At 44.4% G+C, this 23,873-nt stretch overlaps 1 protein-coding gene and 1 pseudogene across 1 annotated transcript in view; both read left to right on the plus strand.

Annotated features, from left to right (window-relative positions):
- On the plus strand, window positions 1-14,199 carry LOC104676850 (annotated as a pseudogene).
- Window positions 9,723-23,873, plus strand: part of ACTG2 (actin gamma 2, smooth muscle) — a 27,156-nt gene continuing 13,005 nt past the window's right edge. Inside the window, exons 1-3 of the mRNA XM_010381726.2 lie at window positions 9,723-9,802; window positions 18,508-18,669; window positions 19,531-19,659. Of these exons, the coding sequence (XP_010380028.1) occupies window positions 18,544-18,669; window positions 19,531-19,659 (255 nt within the window). The 5' untranslated portion in view covers window positions 9,723-9,802; window positions 18,508-18,543. The remainder of the gene's footprint in view (window positions 9,803-18,507; window positions 18,670-19,530; window positions 19,660-23,873) is intronic.

The raw sequence follows: 23,873 nt of genomic DNA on the forward strand, positions 1-23,873 counted from the left end.
ATTCACAACTATTACGGTTACCAAAATCATGCTTCGTTCACTCTGTTCCTCCTTTTAGCACCTCTGGCTTGTATCCATGCTGCTTTCATTTTCATTTTGACTGTGTACACACAGCTTTGTAATCGGCTCTTCTTTGGAGGGAACACACTAAACACTGATACAAGTGCAGCCTGGAGAGATCCTCTTTCAGTTGTTCCGCCTGGATTCACCACATTTGCTGCCTTCTTGTTTACCTTGGGATTCATTTTAGGGACAACCATAGCTATTGGGAAGTTTTTTGTTTGTTTTTACCTTATAAGTTCTGGGATAACGTGCAGATCGTGCAGGTTTGTCACATAGGTATACACATGCCATAGTGGTTTGCTGTATCTATCAACTTGTCATCTAGGTTTTAAGCCCCACATGCATTAGGTATTTGTCCTAATGCTCTCCCTCCCCTTGTCCCCCACCTCCCAACAGGCCTTCGTGTGTAATGTTCCCCTTCCTGTGTCCATGTGTTCTTATTGTTCAACTCCCACTTATGAGTGAGAACATGCAGTGTTTGGTTTTCTGTTCCTCTGTTAGTTTGCTGAGGATGATGGTTTCCAGCTTCATCCATGTCCCTGCAAAGGACATGAACTCATTCTTTTTTTTATGGCTGCATAATATTCCACAGTGGATATGTGGCATATTTTCTTTACCCAGTCGATCATTGATGGGCATTTGGGTTGGTTCCATGTCTTTGCTATTGTGAATAGTGCCACAATAAGCATACATGTGCATGTGTCTTTATAGTAGAATGATATATAATCCTTTGGGTATATACCCAGTAATGGGATGGCTGGGTCGAATGGTATCTCTGGTTGTAGATCCTTGAGGAATCACCACACTGTCTTCCACAATGGTTGAACTAATTTACATTCCCACCAACAGTGTAAAAGTGTCCCTATTTCTCCACATCCTTGCCAGCATCTGTTGTTTCCTGACTTTTTAATGATCACCATTCTACCAGGCGTGAGATGGTATCTCATTGTGGTTTTGACTTGCATTTCTCTAATGACCAAGAAGTTTGTTTTTTATCCAGATGAAAATCATCCTCAGAAACAAAACTTTTAGTCAGTCATGGATTGAAGAGAAAGCTAAAGATTGAATTTAACATTATCAACTAGAGGTCTTCGTTTTTCTTTATTGATATGAGAAGTAAATGGAGGAACTTTAAACAAGTATTTGTGTGGTCAGGGGTCCCTAAAGGAGATGGCCTGGAGTGGTCAATGAGAGAAGGCTATCACCAGTACAGCTTAACACTAGAACAGTTGAAATAAAAAGCAGATAAGAGGCCGGGCACAGTGGCTCATACCTGTAATCCCAGCAATTTGGGAGGCCCAGGCTGGAGTGCAGTGGCACAATCATATCTCACTGCAGGCTTGAACTCCTGGGCTCAAAGGCTCCTCCTGCCTCAGCCTCCCAGGTAACTGGGACTACAGATCCACACCACTACACCCAACTAATTTTGATTTATTTATTTTTTTTTTGTAGAGACAGGGTCTCACTATTTTGCCCAGGCTGGTCTTGAACTCCTGGCCTCAAGCAATCCTCCCACCTCAGTCTCCCAAAGTGCTGGGATTACAGGCATGAGCCACTGGCCCTGATACCATTTTTCTAAATGTGTATATATCTTGAAAATGTCTGGAAAGATTTAAGTTCAAAGTGGCTCTCACGATGGTGGGAATTTTTTCTACTTTGTTTGTCTTATTCCTGAAGTTTTTTGAATGAGTATTCTTTTTAGATCATATGAAAATAATTTTTATTTTGGCAAAAGTAAAATGACAAACGTTTATTTTTAAAAGTTTCTGAGGCCGGGCGCGGTGGCTCAAGCCTGTAATCCCAGCACTTTGGGAGGCCGAGACGGGCGGATCACGAGGTCAGGAGATCGAGACCATCCTGGCTAACACGGTGAAACCCCGTCTCTACTAAAAATACAAAAACTAGCCGGGCGAGGTGGCGGGCGCCTGTAGTCCCAGCTACTCCGGAGGCTGAGGCAGGAGAATGGCGTAAACCCGGGAGGCGGAGCTTGCAGTGAGCTGAGATCCAGCCACTGCACTCCAGCCTGGGCCGCAGAGCGAGACTCCGTCTCAAAAAAATAAATAAATAAATAAATAAAAGTTTCTGAATAAATATTTGCTATTTTCTTCCCTTGAAGAAATTAAAAATCAATGACTGTCAAGTGGGAAAAAAATGTTGTTATATTGAAAGGCTCAAATGCAAATCAAAACCATGAGGATGTGGGGCAACAGGAATTCTCACTCCTTGCTGGTGGGAATGCCAAATGGTACAGCTACTTTGAAAGGTAATTTGGAAGTTTCTTACAAAACTAAACATATTCTTACCAGAAGATCTTGCAATTGCACTCCTTGGTATTTACCCAAATGAGTTGAGAACTTATGCTAACACAGAAACTTGCAAAAGGACTTTTTTTTCGAGACAGAGTCTGTCTTTGTCACCCAGGCTGGAGTGCATTGGTGTGATCTGGGCTCATGGCAACCTCTGCCTCCCAGATTCAAGCGATTCTTCTGCCTCAGCCCCCTGAGTAGCTAGGACTACAAGCATGTGTCACCACACCTAGCTAATTTTGTATTTTTAGTAGAGATGGGGTTTTGCCATGTTGGCCAGGGTGGTCTCAAACTCCTGATCTCAGGTGATCTGCTTGCCTCAGCCTCCCAAAGTGCTGGGATTACAGCTGTGAGCCACTGCACCCAGCCCAAAAGGATGTTTAGAGCAACTTTATTCATAACTGCCAAAACTTGGAGGCAACTAAGATGTCCCTGAGTAGGTGAGTGGATATGTAAACTGTAGTACATCCAAACAATGAAACATCATTCAGCAGTAAAAAGAAATAAAATATCAAACCATAAAAAGACATGGAGATAACTTAAATCCCTATTGCTAAGTAAAAAGTCTACCTTAAAAAGGCCACATACTGTACGATTTCAATTATATGGCATTCTGGAAAAGGCAAAACTATGGAGACAGTAAAAAGATCAATGGTTGCCAGTGGTTGTGGGGAGGAAAGGATGAATAATGGTCAGTGAAATTGCTCTGTATGACACTACAGTGTAAGGGTGGATACATGGCATTATACATTTGTCAAAATCCATTGAATGCACAACACCAAGAGCAAATCCTAATGCAAACTGTGAACTTTGGGTGATAATGATGTGTCAGTGTAGGTTCACTGGTTGTAACAAATGAACTGTTTTGGTGTAGGACTTTGATAGTGGAGGAAGCTGAGAGTGTGTTGGTGTTGGGCGTAATGGAAACCCTCTGTACTTTCTGTTCAATGTTTCTGTGAACCTAAAACTACTCTAAAAAAAAATAGTCTGGGCTGGGCGCAGTGGCTCACGCCCGTAATCCCAGCACTTTGGGAGGCCGAGGCAGGTGGATCATGAGGTCAACAGATTGAGATCATCCTGGACAACATGGTGAAACCCTATCTCTACTAAAAACACAAGAATTAGCAGGGTGGCATGCGCCTGCAGTCCCAGCTACTGAGGAGGCTGAGGCAGGAGAATCGCTTGAACCCGGGAGGTGGAGGTTGCAGTGAGCTGAGATCACACCATTGCACTCCAGCCTGGCAACAGAGAGAGACTCTATCTCAAAAAAAAAAAAAAAAAAAAAAGTCTGTTTAATTAAAACATGCTCACATACAATGTTTTTAAAGTAGCCACCCATTAGGATGGCTACTTTAAAAAAATAAAAAACAACCCTGAACATAACAAAGTGTTGGCAAGGATGTGGAGAAATCGGAATCATTGTGCACCATTGTTGGTGGAAATGGAAAATTATGTGGTCCCTATAGAAAACCATTTCGCACTTCATCAAAAAAGTAAAAAGAAAATTACCAGATGGTCTAGCAATTCTGTATCTGGGTGGATACCCAAAAGAAGTAAAAGCAGGGTCTCAAAGAGCTATTTGTACATCCATGTTCATAGTGGCATTATTCACAACACCCAAGAAGTGAAAGGACTTCGAGTGTCACTCAATAAATGAATGAATAAACAGAATGTGTTATATAGATACAATGAAATATTACTCAGCTTTAAAAAGGAAGGAGGCCACACATTGGCTCATGCCTGTAATCCCTGCACTTTGGGAGACACAGGTGGGAGGATCACTTGAAGCCAGGAGTTCAAGACCAGCCTAGGCAACATATTGAGACCCCCCCTCCCACCGCCTCTACAAAAATTAAAATTTTTAAAAAATTAGCTGGGTATGGTGGAACATGCCTATAGTCCTAGCTGTTTAGGAGGTTGAGGCAGGAGCATTGCTCAAGCCAAGGAGTTTGAGGCTGCAGTGAGCTATGATCACACCACTGCACACCAGGCTGGGTGACAAAGTAAGACCTTGTCTCTGAAAAACAAAATTACATAAATACAAAGCAAGGAAATTTTGACTCATACTATAGCATGGATGAACCTTGAGGGCAAACACTGTGTGACTCCACTTTTATAAGGTACTCAGAGTTGTCAGATTCAGAGACAGAAAGCAGAAGAGCAGTTGCCAGGGGCTGGGGGAGGGCAAAGTGAGGAGTTGTTTAATGGATACAGTTTCAGTTTTGCAAGATAGAAAAGTTCTGGAGACTGGTTGTATAACAATGTGAATATGCTTAATAGTACAAGACCACCGGGCACAGTGGTTCACACCTGTAATCCCAGCACTTTGGGAGATAGAGGCAGATGGATCACCTGGGGTCAGGAATTTGAGACCAGCCTGGCCAACACGGTGAAACCCTGTCTCTACTAAAATACAAAAATTAGCTGGGCGTGGTGGCAGGTGCCTGTAGTCCCAGCTACTCAGGAGGCTGAGGCAGAAGAATCGCTTGAACCTGGGAGGCAAAGGTTGCAGTGAGCCAAGATCATGCCATTGCACTCCAACCTGGACAGCGAGAGTGAAACACCATCTCAAAAAAAAGAAAAAAAAAAAAAAAGTACAGAACCACACATTTTTAAATGGTTAGTATTGTAAATTTTATATTATATGTGTTTTCCACAATTACAATTTTTTAAAAGTTAAAATGTATAAAAAGAAGTGCTCAGCCTTCCTAAGGATGCTATAAAACAGACACTAAACAGGAAAGACATTTGATTAAACTTTAGTAAGGTAAATACTACCAGACAAAATCGAAAGGCAAATGTTTAAACTGGGGGGAAAATATTTTTAACACTTGTGTTAGGCAAAAGGCTAATAATATCACTGATATACAAAGATCTCTCATAACTCAAGAAGATAAAAGTGAACAATCCAATAGGAAAAAATAAATAAATAAACAGCAACCAGCCATTTTCAGAGAAAGACAAATTAAAAAAAAAAAAAAAGTTAGGCTGGGCACAGTGGCTTATGCCTGTAATTCTAGCACTTCAGGGGGGCTGAGGCAGGTGGATCACCTGAGATCAGGAGTTCCAGACCAGCCTGGCCAATAGGGTGAAACTCTGTCTCTACTAAAAAACACAAAAATTAGCCAGGCGTGGTGATGCACACCTGTAATCCCAGCTATTAGGGAGGCTGAGGCATGAGAATCGCTTGAACCCAGGAGGCAGAGAGGTTGCAGTGAGCCAAGATCACACCACTGCACTCCAGCCTGGGTGACAGAGGGAGACTCTGTCTCAAAAAACAAAAAAAAAAGAAGAGAAAAGAAAAGTTATTATAAGCCAAACGTATTCGTTCTCATTAGTTACCGTATAATTTTACATTTTCATTTTAGGCTGGGTGCGGTGGCTCATGCTGTAATTCCAACACTCTGGGAGGCTGAGGCCGTTGGATCGTTTGAGGCCAGGAGTTCGAGACCAACCTGGGCAACATGGTGAAACCTCGTCTCTACAAAAAATAAAAGTAAAAATAAAATAGTTGGGCAGGGTGGTACACGCCTGTAATCCCAGCTACTATGGAGGCTGAAGCAGGAGAATCACCTAAGCCCAGGATGTCAAGGCTCCAGTAAGATGTGATTGCACCACTGCACTCCAGCCTGGGCAACACAGCAAGACCCTGTCTCAATAATAATAATAATAATTTTAAAACAAGAAGATACTAAGTTTCTCCTTCCTGATCAGGAAACATTTAAAAGATGAGTAATTGCCAATGATCCACATGGTTCATCTGGACACAAGGAGAGCCAGATGAGCAGAGTGGCTCATTTGGACAATTGCCCACTCAAGGAAACAACTGAAGATTAGAACACCTAGTTCATATATTTTCCTCTTTTTTTTTAACCATTGCATATATTACTTTTGTAATTAGGGAAGAAAACAAATAGTTCTAAGGTGGCCAGTCATATGAAAACTGACATGTTTCTAAATGTAATAAACAAATGTAATGTACTGAAAAAAAAAACCATATTAATGCTAATTGTCTAATAACATGAAGAGGGAGGTGGCCTCATACTCTCCCGGCAGGAGTATAAACTAGTACAAATTTTTTTAAGACAACTTGGCAGGTTCCATCAATATTTCACATGTGCTTACTTAATCAAAGAATTCCACTTTAACAAATTTACCATATGAAAATACTCCCACATGTGCACAAAGGCACATATACAAACTTTTATTAATGTTAGCAATGTTGGCATGAGTAAAAACACTGGAAATGACCCAAGAGCCCATCAGTAGAATATTGGTCAAATAATTTATGGTATATCCTACTATGTAAAATGATGTTAGAGTTTAAAAAATTACATGAACTGATTTTGAAAGACATCCGAGAGTATTATTAAGAGAACATGACAAGTTTCAGAACAGTTGTAAAAACATATGCAATGACATAATCCCATTTTTGTAAAATAATATTAAAATGTTAGAAAAAATCTGGAAAAAATATTTTTTAAATAGGTATCCTATTGCTGTTAACAGTGGGCTTCTCTGGCTTAGGTCTAAGTGGGATTATAGGGAGCATTTGCTTTCTAAAATACACATTTTTATATTTTTTGAAATTTTGCATTGAATTTTTGAAACCAGAAAAACATTTTAAATATAAAAAAATCGAGTACCTGGCGTAACCTCCCCCACCTTCTGATCTCTCCCTAAGCATTTCCTCAGAGCTTCAGTTTATTCAGTTAGTCCCTGCTTTCTGGTCTCTGGGCTGTTTGGAGCCTAGATCACAACCAGTGCCTTTGTTATAGGCTTTTCATTGTCTATCGGCTGACTGTGCCAACTAAGAGGTGAATATCCGTAAGGGCAAGGTGTCCCCACCTGCACCCTGACCATGGTGCTGAGTGATTAGAAGAAAGCTCACTCTGTGAAGCAACTCTTACTCTGAGAAGGAAAAGGATGCCCCCTCTAGACCATGATCAGGTCAAGGGAGATTGGCACCCTGTTCCTGCCCTGGCGTCATTCCCACACAAGAAGAGAGAATCAGAGTGGGAGCTTATGACCCTGTCACTTAGCGTTGAGCTACCTTCCTCAGCCAGTTGGGACTGCGAGCACTCTGTCCATGCTGGAACAGCTCACACCTCATCCACTGACACCTTGTATGCAGCGCAGCTCCGGAAAGGGAGCCTTCTTCCCTCTGGAATCCCTAGTGAGGGTTTTTCTAGGAACTTGAAAGGCTCAGGAAGCTTCCCACAGGGCCTGGAATTTAGACTTAGGCACTAAACACGTAGGCCAGTGATCAAACGATGAGTGAGTGAATCTCACAATCACAACAGTGTTTCTTGTCGACAGGGAACAACTGCAGGTCCTCATGGAAAGCTTTTTTAAATCTTCCCTCTGGGCTGTCTCAGCAGAGGACATTCCTTATTCACACCTTCTCCTGCCTCAATTTTCAGTTAATGAGGAAGCGAGACCTGCACCAAGCCATTGCACCAGGCCACCCAAAACCACCTGGAAGTCCCTATGCACTTAGCAGGGATGCAATGCATACTTCTTCTATTGAAGCGGGGGTATCCTGGGCACCGGGTGGTGAAAGTTTGAGAGACACAGGTGGCTGAGGCCCACTCCCCGAGTTTCTGTTTCAATAGGGCTAGATGGTGCCTGAGAACCTGCATTGTGAGCACATTCCCATGTCACACTGCCGCTGCACTCTAGTGGTCCTCATGCTTTGGGAATCTCTGTGTTGATGACAGAGCAGAGTCAGAGAGGCCAGTCAGGAAACTGTGCCCTACTCTAGGCCAGGTAGGACTGGAGCCTGAGGCAACACAGGCCAGCAGGGATGGAGGGAGGACAAGAGCTGAGGGGCATTTCTGATGGGAGGAGCACCAGGCTGTGGTGACCAGGTGGTTGTGGGAGCACGAGGGAGACAGAGGGCTCTAGACTGACTGGCTTCTAGCTTGAAGGGCTGAGGGGATGGACTTGGAAGTTGGCAATGCAGGAGGCACAGCAGCTTTGAGGGTAGGGAAGAAGGGCTCAGTTTTAGACAGGATGAGTTTGAAGAGCTGGAGAGTCATCTGGATTGGGATGTCCAATAGGCAATTGATCATTTTAGTCTGGATCAGGGTGAGGGAGGGGGACCATGAGAATGTGGAGTTGAAAGTCATACCACAGAGCTGGTAGCTGATTAATGTGGGAAATGAACAAGCTACCTAGGGAGAGTACATGAATTACACAAAGAAGAGCAAGAACCAGCCAGCCATGGTGGCTCATGCCTGTAATCCCAGCACTTTGGGAGACCAAGGAGGAGGGATTGTTTGAATCCAGGAGTTCAAGAGCGAAACTCTGTCTAATTTAAAAAAAGAAGAAGAAGAAGAAGGCCAGGTACAGTGGCTCACACCTGTAGGCCAAGGCAGTCAGATCACAAGGTCAGGAGTTCGAGACCAGCCTGGCCAACATGGTGAAATCCTGTCTCTACTAAAAATACAAAAATTAGCTGGGTGTGGTGGCAGGTGCCTGTAGTCCCAGCTACTCAGGAGGCTGAGGCAGGAGAATCGTTTGAACCCGGGAGGCGGAGGTTGCAGTGAGCCAAGATTGTGCCATTGCACTCCAGCCTAGGAGACAGGGCAAGACTCTGTCTCAAAAAAGAAAAAAGAAAAAAAAAAAAAAGAAGAAGAAGCTCAAGAATCACAGGACTGTGGAAAATCCTACAGGCCAGGAGTCTTGTTAGGTGTGCCTCAACCCTGAAGCAGGTCCCTCAGTCTGTAATTCTCGATATTTAGAGACTGGTAGAGGAAATCCATGAAGAACCCAAGAGAGAATGAAGCTTAAGGTGTCCTGAGACCCTCAGAGAACTCAGCTCAAGGGTTAAGAGCTTGTGCCAAGGTGCAGCAGGTGAGTAAGGCACACAAGATTTCTTTCCTGGGTACAGATGGCATTTCTCTCCAGCTTTCATTGGTTCCAGGATTGTGCCAGACAAGGCATAATTGCACCCATTTTGGGGACACTGCCTGGGTGTCCCAGGCAGACCCAGGGGCGGCATGCAGCAGGCCCTGAGGAGGGAGGTGTGGACGGAGGAGGCTCACTGCCATTCTTGGTATGGTTCTCACTCCAGGAGCACAGCTGCATCTGGTCTCACTCTGGACAGCTTATAAGGCCTGGTGTGAGTTTTGTTTATGCAAGTGCAGCATAAAAGGAACAAATCTACCAGCACCGGGGCTGTTGCCACTGAGTCCTTTTGCATACATTTTTCAAATGATAATTCACTCTACCCACCCCCCTTCCCTACCCCCAAGGCGATTTATTGAAAAAAACACCTTATATGGTAATATTGCTAACACACCGTCAGCTGGCCTTTTTAGGGACTTTGTTTAAAGAAGATCCGCCTCTGGGGTTTTATATTGCTCTGGTATTCATGCCAAAGACACACCAGCCCTCAGTCACTGGGAGAAGAACCTCTCATACCCTCGGTGAGTACTGTACGGCTTTTGCCACCTCTTCCTTTCCAGGGGCTGCCTGGCCTCCTGGGTGCGGGAGGTGCCTCTAGATTGGCCTGACTTCTGTGGCGCTGGCCTGGATCACACGCCAGGGCACTTGGTGGGAAGCGGCACCTGCGAACATACTGCAGCCTGCCGGGAAAAGGCATCGCTGGCCATGGGACATCCTGGGGCAGGGGCAGCTTGGAACCGTGCTCCCTGCCTTGGAAGGGGCTGGTGGGATATAATGCCTGCAGTCTCTACTAGCCCTGCTCCCCGGGGTCAGTGAAGGTCCACATCCTGATGTCCTTTGTGTTGGGTTAGAATGTCTGGGAGGCTGTTTTAGGGGATCATATACTTTGCAGAAAAGCAGCTTCTTTTCAGAATACTTGAGTCAAAGCCAACAGTGGTCCTGGTGTCTGTGAGCTGTTTAGTCCATGAAATGTCTGTGGTGGGAATGGGAGGGTATTTTCTTCAGATCCCCTGGGTCTCTGTCCTCTGATTTGTGCTTGGCTGAGGAGAATGGAGGGTTTTTGCAGTTCTTGAAGGCTCTAGGATCATTGGGGGATGGGGAAAATTCCACTGGCCCTGTGGCATCATGAGGTTTTGGGGTAGAAGGACCTTGGGGCCCATCTAGTTCATTCTCCTCCTCTGATGAGGACATTGAGTCCTAAAGACATTCAGCCACTCATTCAAAAGACTCACACCCAACTGTAACCCATTTGCAGATGTCATTACTCCCCAACCCACCCAACACACACAGACACACGTGCACAAAGAATTAAGAGGGGCCGGGCGCGGTGGCTCAAGCCTGTGATCCCAGCACTTTGGGAGGCCGAGACGGGCGGATCACGAGGTCAGGAGATCGAGACCGTCCTGGCTAACACGGTGAAACCCCGTCTCTACTAAAAAAAATACAAAAACTAGCCGGGCGAGGTGGCGGGCGCCTGTAGTCCCAGCTACTCGGGAGGCTGAGGCAGGAGAATGGCGTGAACCCGGGAGGCGGAGCTTGCAGTGAGCTGAGATCTGGCCACTGCACTCCAGTCCGGGCGACAGAGCGAGACTCCGCCTCAAAAAAAAAAAAAAAAAAAAAAAAAGAATTAAGAGGAAGATGAGATTAAGGGGCCACTTCCACGTTTGGCATCAGAACTCACTAGCATCTCTTCACAGATGAGGCAGGCTGGGTGTGGTGGTGCAGGACTTGAAGGCAGACTGCCAGGCTAACCAAGTTACTGGGTGACCTCAGCTTCCTCACCTGTAAAATGGGGGCAAGAATAACAATATCTACTTGGCGATGGTGTGAGGATTAAATGAGAGAATGCATATATACAGCACTCAGCTCAAGGCTGTCAGGGCCCTGCCCTGAGTTCTCAAACTTGAAGAATCACCTGGAGGGCTTGTTAAAACATAGATTGCCCTATGCCCCACCCCTGATTCTGATTCCAGTAGGCCGAGATGTGGCCTGATACTTGGGATTCCTAACAAGCTCCCAGGCGATGCTGAGGCTGCTGGTCTGGGACCACACTTTGTACAGGGAGGCTCTAAGTGCTCACTTTGATTACCTGAATGTGGTTTGGACTCTCATACTAACCCTTCGGCTGAAAAGAGGCAGAGCTTCCTGTGACAGAGATGGATGGGTGCTGGAGAAACTGCAAAGAACAGTAAGATCCTACATGCCAGGCCTGAGAAAAGGGGATGGGCCGTGTGACATAATGAACTTGGGGCAAGATATCTTTCCTCTTTCCCCTTGTTCATTCTGCCAACATTTACTGAGCACTTATTATGGGCCAGGCACTGTCCCTGCTCCTTAGGGACAGTGGAGAGGCTTCTGCAGTTACTGGAAGAGACAGATGAGAACCATGGAGCAAATAAGTATATGAAAGGGGTAAAGCCCAGGAGGAGCCCATCACTCAGCCCAGGAGTTATCAGGGAAGACTTCCTGGAGGAAGAGGTGCCTGAGCTTGGTCCTGAAGTAAGATAGTCCTGGTAAAGAGTGAGCATGGTCTTTGGGACTCAAGTGGCTCAACTCCACTCAATTTAGATGGCAAGGCAAGAATCAGGTAAAACTAAAATCAAGGGGTCAACAGGGCTGGATTACAAGGGCTTTAGACTCTAAAGGATCAGGCTATGGGGAGCCATGGAAGGGTTTTAATCTGGAGGGTATCTGTTGAAGGGGCTGCTTTGGCAGCTGTGAGGAGAGTGGACTGCAACAGGGCAAGAGCACAACTGCAGCATGCGGTGGTCCTGAGCTGGTGGCATGGGTGCCGTGGAGGTAGAAGTAAGAAGGGCTGGTGATAGGTTGAGAGGGAAGAGGGCGGCACCAGGGCATTGGGTGTGGGCTCAGGGTGGGTGGTGTGAGTCTGTGAGGGCAGCTCCAGGCAGAGGCTGGTGATGAGGAGAGCAGTCCTGGAGGTGTGGAGTTGGGGTGCCGGGGTGGGGGGGTTGGTGGGGGAGATGCACAGCAGGCTGTGCAGGCCTAGAGCTCAAGAGAGGGGTCCGGACAGGAGCAGAACCAGGGGAGTGAATGGAAGGCCAGGTAAGAGCCAAAAGAGAAGGCACCCGCGACAGATTCTGGAGGATCCAAAATATTACTCAACAGAGTTGTTTTTCGCTGAACTCACGTATATATATGAACCTCGTGAAGATACCACAATTAGAGGTGCTGCTAGAATTTTCCACCATGGCAGTGTTTTTCATAGATGATTTCTCTCCGCCAGGGTTTCTGATGGTTTGTAGATATGTGTAGGCAAATAATAAAAGGCAGAGACGCAGCTGCTTACATGTCACTTGAAGCCCTCACCCAAAAACCTGTCCCCAGCTATTGTTTGAAATCTCATTATCACAGAGGCCCTCTTTTTAGGCCTAACACTTTCTGTCAAAATGAAAATGTCTTTGAGAACTGACATAAATTCAACTTTCAGTAGTCATTGATGTGTGAAATGGATCATTCAATTCCTTTCAATACGACAGGCTTCATCCTGGGAGCAAGTTTTGATGGAGAAGAGTAAGAGAGATTAATAAGAATTATTATTCTTTGCAGCCTTTGACGACAGGGATTGATGAGGCCCAGAAAGTAAATATTTTAGGCTTTAGGAGCCTGAAGGTCTCTGTCACAAGTACACAATTCTACCATTGTAACAAAAGCAGCCATAGATAATATGTAAGTGAATGGGTGTGGCTGTGCTTCAGTAAGACTTTATTTATTAGACTCTGAGATTTGAATGTCATATAATTTCCACAGGTCATGAAATATTTTTTCTTTTGTTTTTTTCTCAACCATTTGAAAATGTAGGGCCAGGTGCAGTGTTTATACCTGTAATCCCAATACTTTGGGATGCCAAGGCAGGAGGACGACTTGAGGCCAAGAGTTTGAGACCAGCCTGGGCAACATAGCAAGACCCTGTTTCTAAAAAAAAAAAAAATTGAACTTAGCAGAATGTAGTGACCATGCCAGCCACACGCCTGTCATCCCAGCTCCTAGGACGAGGAGAAAGGATCCTTGAGCTCAGGAGTTCAAGCCTGCAGTGAGCTTGATGGTGCCACTGGACTCAATGCCTAGGTGACAGAGTGAGGCCCAGTATTTAAAAAAAAAAAGAAAGGAAAAACCATCCTGAGATATAGACCATATAGAAACAGGCTGGAATTTGCCTACATTTACAATGTCTACGGCACCTTCATTTCCATTCCGTCATCTTGTGAGATAGATACTATCATTTCCATGTTCTAGTGGAGAAACTAGGGCCCAGGGAAGGACAAAGGGACTGGGCTGTGGGAAGCGGGAACCAGGAGGGAGAAGAGGGTAAAGGAAGGAGCAGTGAGAAGATTTCTAGAGCCAAACTTGTCTCCTTCTAGGTACTGGGGTGGGTGGATATTAACAGCTCTGCCCTCACATCGTGTTTGGGGTGGCCAGGGAGACGGGTGAGTGAGCAAATGACTTGCACTCATTATGTCTTTGGTTTCTGGCCACCTTCGGGGCAAAGGGAATAAAAGCTTTGTTCTTGAGTCAGTGAGAGCTTCAATGAAGCCCAGATGTCATTCGTGCTGAAGGAACCAGAGCAACTCTCTGCTCCCCGCCAAGCATGAAGCGGTTGTGACCCCAGGAAACCACAGTGACTTTGGCTCTGGTTCAGCTGACATGCTCGAGTCTAGCCACAAATTACCAGAAAGCAGCTCAGGAAAGTTTAGAATTTCTCCTGGCAGAGACAGTACAGGAATCTGGCTCCAGGGTGGACACCTTCTTCTCAGAGCAGCACGGGGCCCTTCGGAGGCTCGACTCCACCAGCCCTCCCCCTGCCTTCCCTCTGCCTTCCCCGCCCTCGCTTCACATTGGGTTTTGCCTTCAAAGCAGTAAACTCCAAGCCACCCGAAGTGCTGCAGAACAGCGTTGCTGACAGCTTCAAGTCGCCTTGTGGCTTGTCTCAGCTGCTGCTCTGCACTGGAAACAAAATTCCAGGCTCTGCCTCTTTGTGTGTGTGGGAAACGCTGGAGTGAGTTTGGGGAGGGAGACAAAAGGGCTCATTGAAAACCCAGACAGGCTTGAACTGTAAGTCACACAGGAGAGAGGGACGCTGAGGGACCCCAGAGGGAGACAGTCTCGGAGCACAGCTTTGCCTCTTTTGCTACTTCCTCGCTTTGGAGGTTGCTTTCCCCTCAAGGTGGACCACCTGCTAGAACAGGGCAGCACTGCTGTTCACTGGCCAGCTTGGAGAGAAAACTGCCCATGTGATTCTAAGTCAGGCCCTTGTGACGGAACCATCATGAGGCTGGACTGTGGGGACTCAGGTATCCCAGTGGCAGAGCACACCAGGTCTGGGAGGGGCCACTCAGATGGCAACACTGTCATCCAATATTTATTGAACACCTACTGTCTTAATCCATGTTTGTTGCTACCACAGAATATATAAGACTGGGTTATTTATAAACTATGGAAATTTATTTCTCAAAGTTCTGGAGGCTGGGACGTCCAAGATCAAGGCACCAGCAGATTCAGTGTCTGTCTGGTGAGAGCCCAGAGTCTGCTTCCAAGATGGCGCCTTGTTGCTGTGCCCTCACGTGGCAGAAGGGCAAGAGAGAGCGAGAAGGGACCAAATTCGCCCTTTTATAAAAAACCCATTCCTGAGAAGGACATTAGTCCATTCAAGAGGGCAGAACCCTGCTGCTAAAATTGGTAATGAAATTTCAACATGAATTTTGAAGGGCACAAACATTCCAACCATAGCACCGCCTATGTGTTAAACACCCACTTAGGTGCTGGGGCTGTAAAAAGTAAATCTAGACGTGGCCCTGGCACAGGAGGGACTCCATTTCATAGAGAGAAAAGAACACAGACCCTTTTGTTTTAGGGTGCTTGCTGCCAACAGCTCTGGACAGACAGACTGAAGCAAAAACACCAAACATGGAGAAGTTATGACAGCTCCCCAAAGTAGTGAGGAAGGCACATCTCAGGCTTGGGAAGTGTTCTCAGTGGGTGTCAGGCCTGCCTCTCCCAGCCTCTTCTCAGTGAAGAGAGCTCTGGCTTCTTTACCTTCTCTGAGATTTGGCTTCCAAAGCTATGAGATGGAATTAAAGATATCTTCTCTCGGGGCTGTTTTGAGGATTAAATAGATAATATATGTGGAAAACCCCATGTTTTTTAAAATTAAAAATCCATTTTTACCAAGAATGGGAACACTGAACATACTGCTGTTTCACCTACCAAAGCAACTTGCAACTTTTCTATTGCATTAAATATTTTAGTCTCTCCATTGTATGGAGGCTTCCAGCAACTACTTTACAAGCCAACTTATTTATTATTCAGTAACTTTTTTTTGATATTGAGATTGTTCCTAATTTTGATCATTTTAAACAAAGGTGTGAAAACAGGCCAAATATTTTCATTCACCCATGACTGTTTCACAAAGATAGATTCGTAGAAGTGCTTTTGGGGAGTCAAAAGGTGTGTACATCTTTAAGGCTTTTAATAAGTATTTTCAAATTCCCTTTCAGAAAAGTAGTACAATTTGACACTCACAAGCAGTGACTGTGAAGCCACTTCTCCACACCTTTGCCAGCAAGGGTGGCCCCAAGAACCACACACAGTACCCCAGCTAAGGGCAGAGGTAGCTTTTATCCCGGCCATAGCACACTGCTAATGATCAACAAGACGCCAAGTCCTGCTCATAGATGCTAAACAAGAGCTTTCTTTTTTCTTTCTTTCTTTCTTTTTTTTTTTTTTTTTTTTTTTTTTTGAGACAGAGTCTCGCTCTGTCGCCCAGGTTGGAGCACAGTGGCGTGATCTCGACTAACTTCAAGCTCTGCCTCCCGGGTTCACGCCATTCTCCTGCCTCAGCCTCCTGAGTAGCTGGGACTACAGGTGCCCGCCACCAAGCCTGGCTAATTTTTTTTTTTGTATTTTTAGTAGAGATAGGGTTTCACCGTGTTAGCCAGGATGGTCTCCATCTCCTGACCTCATGATCCGCCCGCCTCAAAGTGCTGGGATTATAGGCATGAGCCAATGTGCCTGGCCACAAGAGCTTTCAGAGTTTGGTTATTGAAACTCACAATATAGGAATTCGTATTCATTTCATTAAATTTAACCTTGGCTGTGTGTGGTGGCTCACTTGTAATCTCAGCACTTTGGGAGGCTGAGGCAGGAGAATCACTTGAGCCCAGGAGTTCAGGACCAGCCTGGGCAACAGAAGGAGACCCCATCTGTACAGAAAAAAAAATTTTAAATCAGCTAGGCATAGCTGGGCATGCCTGTGATCCCAGCTACTGGGGATGCTGAGGTGGGAGGATCGTTTGGGCCTGGGAGGTCAAGTCTGCAGAGAGCCGTGTTCTTGCTACTGCACTGTAGCTTGGGTGACAGAGCAAGACCCCGTCTCAAAAAAAAAAAAAAAAAAAAAAAAAAAAAAAAAAAAAAAAAACTCTTTTGATTCAGCTCATTTTCTCTGCCTTTTGAGATCTTCTTGGATTTTTATTCTTTCACCCAGTGTATTTAATATTACTCTCTCCCAGCTGTTTTATCTGAAAACTTGATCAACCTGTGCTTTATATTTTCATTCATTTATAAAAATGTCACATGAGAAAGGGTCAAGAGCACAGCCCTGAGACATATTGCTGCCTCCTCATTGACACTGACTGAGGCAACTGCAAATATACCAAATTGTATTATTGCTTAGTACATGACTTTATCAAGAGGGATATCCTATTCTGGACCTTGTGGGCTGGTTTAGAGAATGAGGACTCATCACTGGGGCCATGGGAGACATAAGGATCGGCAGAGACAGAGGCAAAGCTGGATTTAAGAAGTCACAGCAGGCCTCTCCCCTAGTGTGAGCCTTGCTTTGAATATAACTGAGAAGGGCTTTGTTTTACTCTTGAAAATGTTAACAAGCCTCTGCTCAGTGTCTACCTAGCCTTCAGACCTCGCATTCTCAGGCCTGTGGTGCTGCCTCCTCTCTGCTTCAGTCACAGTCTTCTCTGTCCAGCTTCTGCATGAGGCCATCTGGGACCAGGATCACAGGTTTCAGAAGTTCCCCTCTCCCCGTTCCATGTCGTAGGCACCTGCGGTCACACGTTCTGGATAAAACTTCAGCCCGCCTTCTCTTTCTGTGCCTGGCCCTTCTCTTTTCTCTGGACTTCTGGAAGTCTGCCTCCCCAGCCCCTCAGCTGGGGCCTTCCCCACTTCTGCCCCACCCCACTGGGGCCTCCCAGGCTAGGAGGCAAATCTCTCACCATCTTCCGAGGCTCTGTTGCTTCTCCTTCATCACCAAATGCCAGGAATTTGTCAGCTGCTGTTTGTAACTCAAAAGAAAGAAAGAGAAGGAAAGAGACACAGGAGGGAAGGAAGGCAGAAAAAAAGAAAGAAAGAATGCATGCAGCAGATGTTGGGAAAGTTAATTTCTTCATTAGTTTGCATCCATCCTAATTCGGATCTCGGCATGGGGGAGGGAATCCTCTGTTGTCCCCATCTGTCGAGGCAGCATACAGTGAGTCCCATCATGGAGTTCCTTCTTTTCCTCTCTCCTCCCAGAGTGCCCCTTCCTTGTCAAGGTGCTTCTACCCTTAGGAGTGTACATTTCACCTATAACCACTGCCTGTTTTTTCCTTAGTGATATGTTATGCTATTGAATTTTAATTATATAAACTATATGCAAATGCAGCCTCCTTGTAAAAAAATTAAAATATTATAGATATAACACAGCACTTCCTCTCCCAGTTCTTCTCCACACTCCCAGAGGTAATCACTATAATCGGTTTGCTAGGTGTCCTTCCAGAACTTTTAGCCTCTTACTTTGGCTCGTATGTGGTCACCTTCTCACTGCATCCTCCCGTGGCCTACCCTCTGCATGCATCTGGATCCTAATTTCCTCTTCTTATAAAGACACCCATCCTATTGGAGTATTCATATTGGATGACTGCCATATTACATTAATCTCATTTTAACTTAATTATCTCTTTAAAGACCCTATCTCCAAATACAGTCATCTTCTGGGTACTGGGGGTTAGGACTTAAACATGAATCTTTAGGGGGGCACAATTCACAATTCAGGGTAAAGGGAGGAGGCTCAACTGCCAGAGAGTGGGAGGCCAAGCCCATGCGTCCCTCCTGGAAGTGTGCCCGGGTTGCAGGTAGGGTCAGGCCCCAAAGCCAAGAAACTGTCTCCAAACTGATTTGACAAGTGGCTGACTAGTTCTCTTCTCCCACAAACTGCAAGGTGCTCCAGTCCGCAGCTCACTCGGCCACTCACACCATGTGTGAAGAGGAGACCACCGCGCTCGTGTGTGACAATGGCTCTGGCCTATGCAAGGCAGGCTTCGCAGGAGATGATGCCCCCCGGGCTGTCTTCCCCTCCATCGTGGGCCGCCCTCGACACCAGGTGTGTGCTCATCTGGATACCAGGCTTTGAGCCACTAGGAGTAAGCGCTGCACTGTGAGACCCTGCTGAGCTGGGGGTTAGAGGAAGGGAGTGTGTGTGTGTGTGTGTGTGTGTGTGTCTCTGCATGCACATGCGTGCATGCATGCCAGGTGTAGGGAGTTCTTTTCTGATTAACTGAGAGAGCAGGACCCTTTAAGTAGAAATATCCAGGGCCAAAACCAATATACGTCGGGCACACAATGACACTATTGTGTCTGGCTTACATTTGGGGGGTTGCTAGGTTTGGAAAAATTAATTGAACAAGCCTCTTGCCTTTAAGAAATTTACATTTTGTGAAGAAATACACTTAACTAGTCAGAGATCATGGACTGTGATAGAGGTAAAATATTTCATAGGAAGGGAAAGGTGTCACAGAAAAAGGAATACCTGAGAATAAGAAGGATTTCAGCTGGTGGAGAGAATAGCAAAGATTTGGAGATCTAAAAGTGCAGGCACAGGGGATTTGAGGAGGGTACATACAAGTTGTGTGTGTGTGTCTGTGTGTGTGTGTGTGTGTCTGTATGTCTGTGTGTAGTAGGATGAGGGGAAGAATTGTATGGGTGGGGCTTGTTTTATCTCAGAAAACAACATTGCCTGAAGAGAAAGAAGAAAGGCCAACCCACAAGAAATCCTCCACCTTCTCTTCCTGACACCTCCACACTCATTGGTATCTGCTCCATCCTGTCTCCTGCTATCCTGTTTCCAGGTGAAGAAAGCTGTTTTTCCCATCCTCATCCTTCTTCAGAGACCTTCCAGTGCCTGAATCCCTCTGTGTGGAGCCCTCAGTCAATTCATTTCTCTTTTCTTCTCTTTGCATTGCAGGGTGTGATGGTGGGAATGGGCCAGAAAGACAGCTATGTGGGGGATGAAGCTCAGAGCAAGCGAGGGATCCTAACTCTCAAATACCCCATTGAACACGGCATCATCACCAACTGGGATGACATGGAGAAGGTATCTGTAGACTCCCCCTTAATGAGCCTACTTTAATGATCACCCATCATCATGACCCTCGTATCCATAGGCCACTGTGCTCTGTCAACTCTCAATCTAAAATGCTTCTCACTTCTGTCTTTCCTTTCTTTTCAGCCCCACAACCATTTCTCCAACCTAGGCTGCCAACATCTCTCCCTGGACTATTGCAATGACTTCCTGGCTGATTTCTTGGTCTCTTGCCCTCATTCACCGAATTCATTCTCTACACTGCTGCAAAGCTGATCTTTCTAAACACAGGTCAGCTCATGTCACTCACCTCCTCAGAAATCTTCAGTAGCTCTTCATTAACCAACGGGGGTTCCTAACTCCCTGTCTTGGCATCGGAGGACCTGTCCCCGCCTAATCCCCATGATCATCTTTTCCTGCAATATTTACTCAGGCCAGTGCTCACCCCTTCTTTAAAATGCTGGTACTGGCTCAAGAGAGGCAAACAGCCATCTCTCATTCTTATCTTCCCTGTCAAGACTTCACATAGGTAGACTGATGCTAGAGTATGATGATGAGTCTCCAGTGAAAGTTTTTAAGTAGAACTCTCTCAGGGTTTCTAGAAGCCTTTTTGTTTAAGAAAATATGGTTGGGGGGAGCGGCAGAACTTTTACATGGTGGAGCTCATGGTCAACAAAATTATGTGTGCAAAATGCTAATAGAGCCTTTCTAATATTCTTGCGATTAACTCTGCTGACAGTTGGCTGAGTGTTCTTGTTTCTGCAATGGCTGTCTTCGGAAATGTGATACAGGGCTTACTGAGCAGACTGCAACTGGAAATGAGGAATGTTGACTTGAAGTCTGTAATTCATTTATACTTTTCTCTAAATCCTAGATTGAGTCACTCGATGTGAGATAAGTACTGCATATAAAATGCAATAGATTTCACGTTATACAGTGGAGTGGGTAAGAGCACAGACATTAGAGGCAATGGCAGGAAATCCAGGTGCAAAACCCACCCTATAAGTCTTAGTTTTCCCATTTGTAAAGTGAAGATAAAAAACACTTTGTGCTTTAGGTTGCTTTAGAGATTGAATTAGGTAAATGCTTAGTATAATCCCAAGGCATGGAACATACTTATGTGCTCAATAAGTGACATGTATGATTCATAGATATGTAACATTATCTAATTTAAAAACATAATAGGCTGGGCATGATGGCTTACGCCTGTAATCCCAGCACTTTGGGAGGCCAAGGCAGGTGGATCACAAAGTCAGGAGTTCAAGACCAACCTGGCCAACATGGTGAAATCCCGTCTCTACTAAAAACACAAAAATTAGCTGGGCGTGGTGGTGGGCGCCTGTAATACCAGCTACTTAGGAGGCTGAGGTAGGAGAATCGCTTGAATGCAAGAGGCAGAGGTTGCAGTGAGCCGAGATTGCATCACTGCACACCACCGTGGGCAACAGAGTGAGACTCCGTCTCGAAAAATAAAAAATAAAAATAAAAAAACACACACACGTAATAGAGGCCAGTGGCTTATGCCTATAATCCCAACACTTTGGGAAGCCAAGGCAGGAATATAGCTTGAGGTCAGCCTGGGCAACATGGTGAGACCCTATCTCTATGAAATAAAAATTTAAAAATTTACTGGGCGTGGTAACACATGACTGTGGTCTCAGCTGTTCAGGAAGCTGAGGCATAAGGATCACTTGAGCCGAGGTGGTGGAGGCTGCAGTGAGCTGTGTTCACACCACTGCACTACAGCCTGGGTGATAGACTGAGAGCATGTCTCAAAAACAAAAACAAAAAAAAAAAAAAAAGAAAACCAAGAAGGAAAAGAAGGAAGGAAGGAAGAAAGAAAACATAATAGACAAACTATTTTATTCACAGTAGTGACAATGTGTGAACTCTTTAAAGAAACACTTAAAAATAAATTATGTGCCTTAAGGCCAGGCACAGTGGCTCATGCCTGTAATCCCAGCACTTTGGGAGGCTGAGGCAGGCAGATCACTTGAGGCCAGGAGTTCGAGGCCAGCCTGGCCAACCAACATACTGAAATCCTGTCTCTACTAAAAATACAATAATTAGCTGGGTGTGGTAGTGGGCGCCTGTCACCCAGCTACTCCAGAGGCAGGAGAATCGCTTGAACCCGGGAGGTGGAGGTTTCAGTGAGCCAAGATCGCATCACTGTACTCCAGCCCGGGCAACAGAGTGAGACTCTATATATATTTAAAATATCTATATATTAAAAATATTAAATCATTTCATTATATATAATCATTTCATTATATATCTATAAATCATTATATATATGTATATATATATCTCATGTGCCTTAAAAGAAAAACCAAATTGGGTAAAAGTGTCAAATGTCCTCAAATTAATTTATAGGCTCATTGCATTCCAATAAAAATTATGCAGCATAATTCTAAAGTATGTTTGCAGAAATAAATAAGCAAAAATTATGAAACAAAATGAATTTTTTAAATTATGAAGGAAGACACAATATAATGAAATACAATATAAATTGTAAAGTTAAAACAATTTGATACCAGCAAAAAGATAAAGAGGAAATATATAATAAATGAAACTTCCAACACAAGACAGGAGGAAAGGACTATTCAACAAATTATTCTGGGACAACTGATTAGTTATTCTGGGAGCTGGAGAATCTTGGTTTATGGCCCTAAGCTCATACCATTTCACCAAAACCATGTCAATTAAATATTAAAGTTAAACATAAACATTTAAATTACCAAAAATATAATACAGTTAATGTGAGCATTTAATCAAACTTCTGGTAAGAGTGGTCATAGAGAAAAAGAATGACAAATTTGACTTCTTAAAGAATCATAACTTTTAATATCTCAAAAAGAACCAAATTTAAAAGCCAAATAACAAACTGCAAAAAAAAGTGCAATGAGGGATTAATATGAACAGTTAATGCAAATTGACAATTAAAAATATGAAGCGTTCTCCAGACAAATAAAAAACAAACACTTAATTAGCTGAATAGAAATTATGAAAAGTTGCAAATGTGAAAAAATTTAAACTCATTTGAAACAAAAAAACAAAGTAAAATAACTAAGTATGATTTTTACCTATCAAATTATTTCATATTTTAAGAGTGAGAGCACTGAATTCAGGTAAGGATGGGGTAAAACAGCCACTTTTTTATTCTGAAGTAAAGAGTGGTTTAGTCTATTTGTTAATAACAGAAATCAGAAAGTCTTCCAATTGCCATGTTCTTTAACCCAGTAATTCCACTTTTAGAATCTTCTTCTTTGGAAAACATCCTGAATACAAAAAATAAATTGCAATATGCCAAAGATAACTATCATAGGATTATTTATAACCAAAAATCAAAGACACCATGAATACTAATGTGATTAAATATATGATCGTATATGATAAAATGTTATATAAGCACTTTAAAAAGTTTGTTTACTTTATTAAAAACAAATATTTATTATGAAAAGTAAAATGATTTATGTTATAAAAACAAATTTTAACATAGTCTAATAATAATAAATAAAAGAATATGAAATAAATAACGATAGTAATAAATTTAAAAATACATAAAGACAAAAGATTAGGAAAAAGAAAAAAGTCAAAATGTTAAATGTTGGTTGTTAGGTGATGGACATGGAGAGATTTTTATTCCACTAAAAAAAAAATTTTTTGACTGGGCGCGGTGGCTCAAGCCTGTAATCCCAGCACTTTGGGGGGCCAAGGCAGGCAGATCACGAGGTCAGGAGATCGAGATCATCCTGGCTAACACGGTGAAACCCCGTCTCTACTAAAAATACAAAAAGTTAGTTGGGTGTGGTGGTGGGCGCCTGTGGTCCCAGCTACTCGGGAGGCTGAGGCAGGCAAATGGCGTGAACCCGGGGGGTGGAGGTTGCAGTGAGCTGAGACTGCGCCACTGCGCTCCAGCTTGGGCGACAGCGCGAGACTCTGTCTCAAAAAAAAAAAAAAAAAAAAAAAAAAAAATTCTTTTTTGAGGTAGGATTTTCCTCTGTCACCCAGGCTGGAGTGCAGTGGTGCAGTCATAACTCACTGCGGTCTCGGCCTCCTAGGCTCAAGGAATCCTCTTGCCTCTGTCTCTGGTGTAGCGGGGAACACAGGTGCACACCACATCCAGTTGATTTTTAAATTTTTTGTAGAGACAGGGTCTTACTTTGTTACCCAGGCTTGTCTCCAACCTCTGAGCTCAAGCAATCTGCCTTCCTCAGCTCCCCAAA

This window comes from Rhinopithecus roxellana, chromosome 17 (assembly GCF_007565055.1).
Source record: "Rhinopithecus roxellana isolate Shanxi Qingling chromosome 17, ASM756505v1, whole genome shotgun sequence".
Lineage (NCBI taxonomy): Eukaryota > Metazoa > Chordata > Mammalia > Primates > Cercopithecidae > Rhinopithecus > Rhinopithecus roxellana.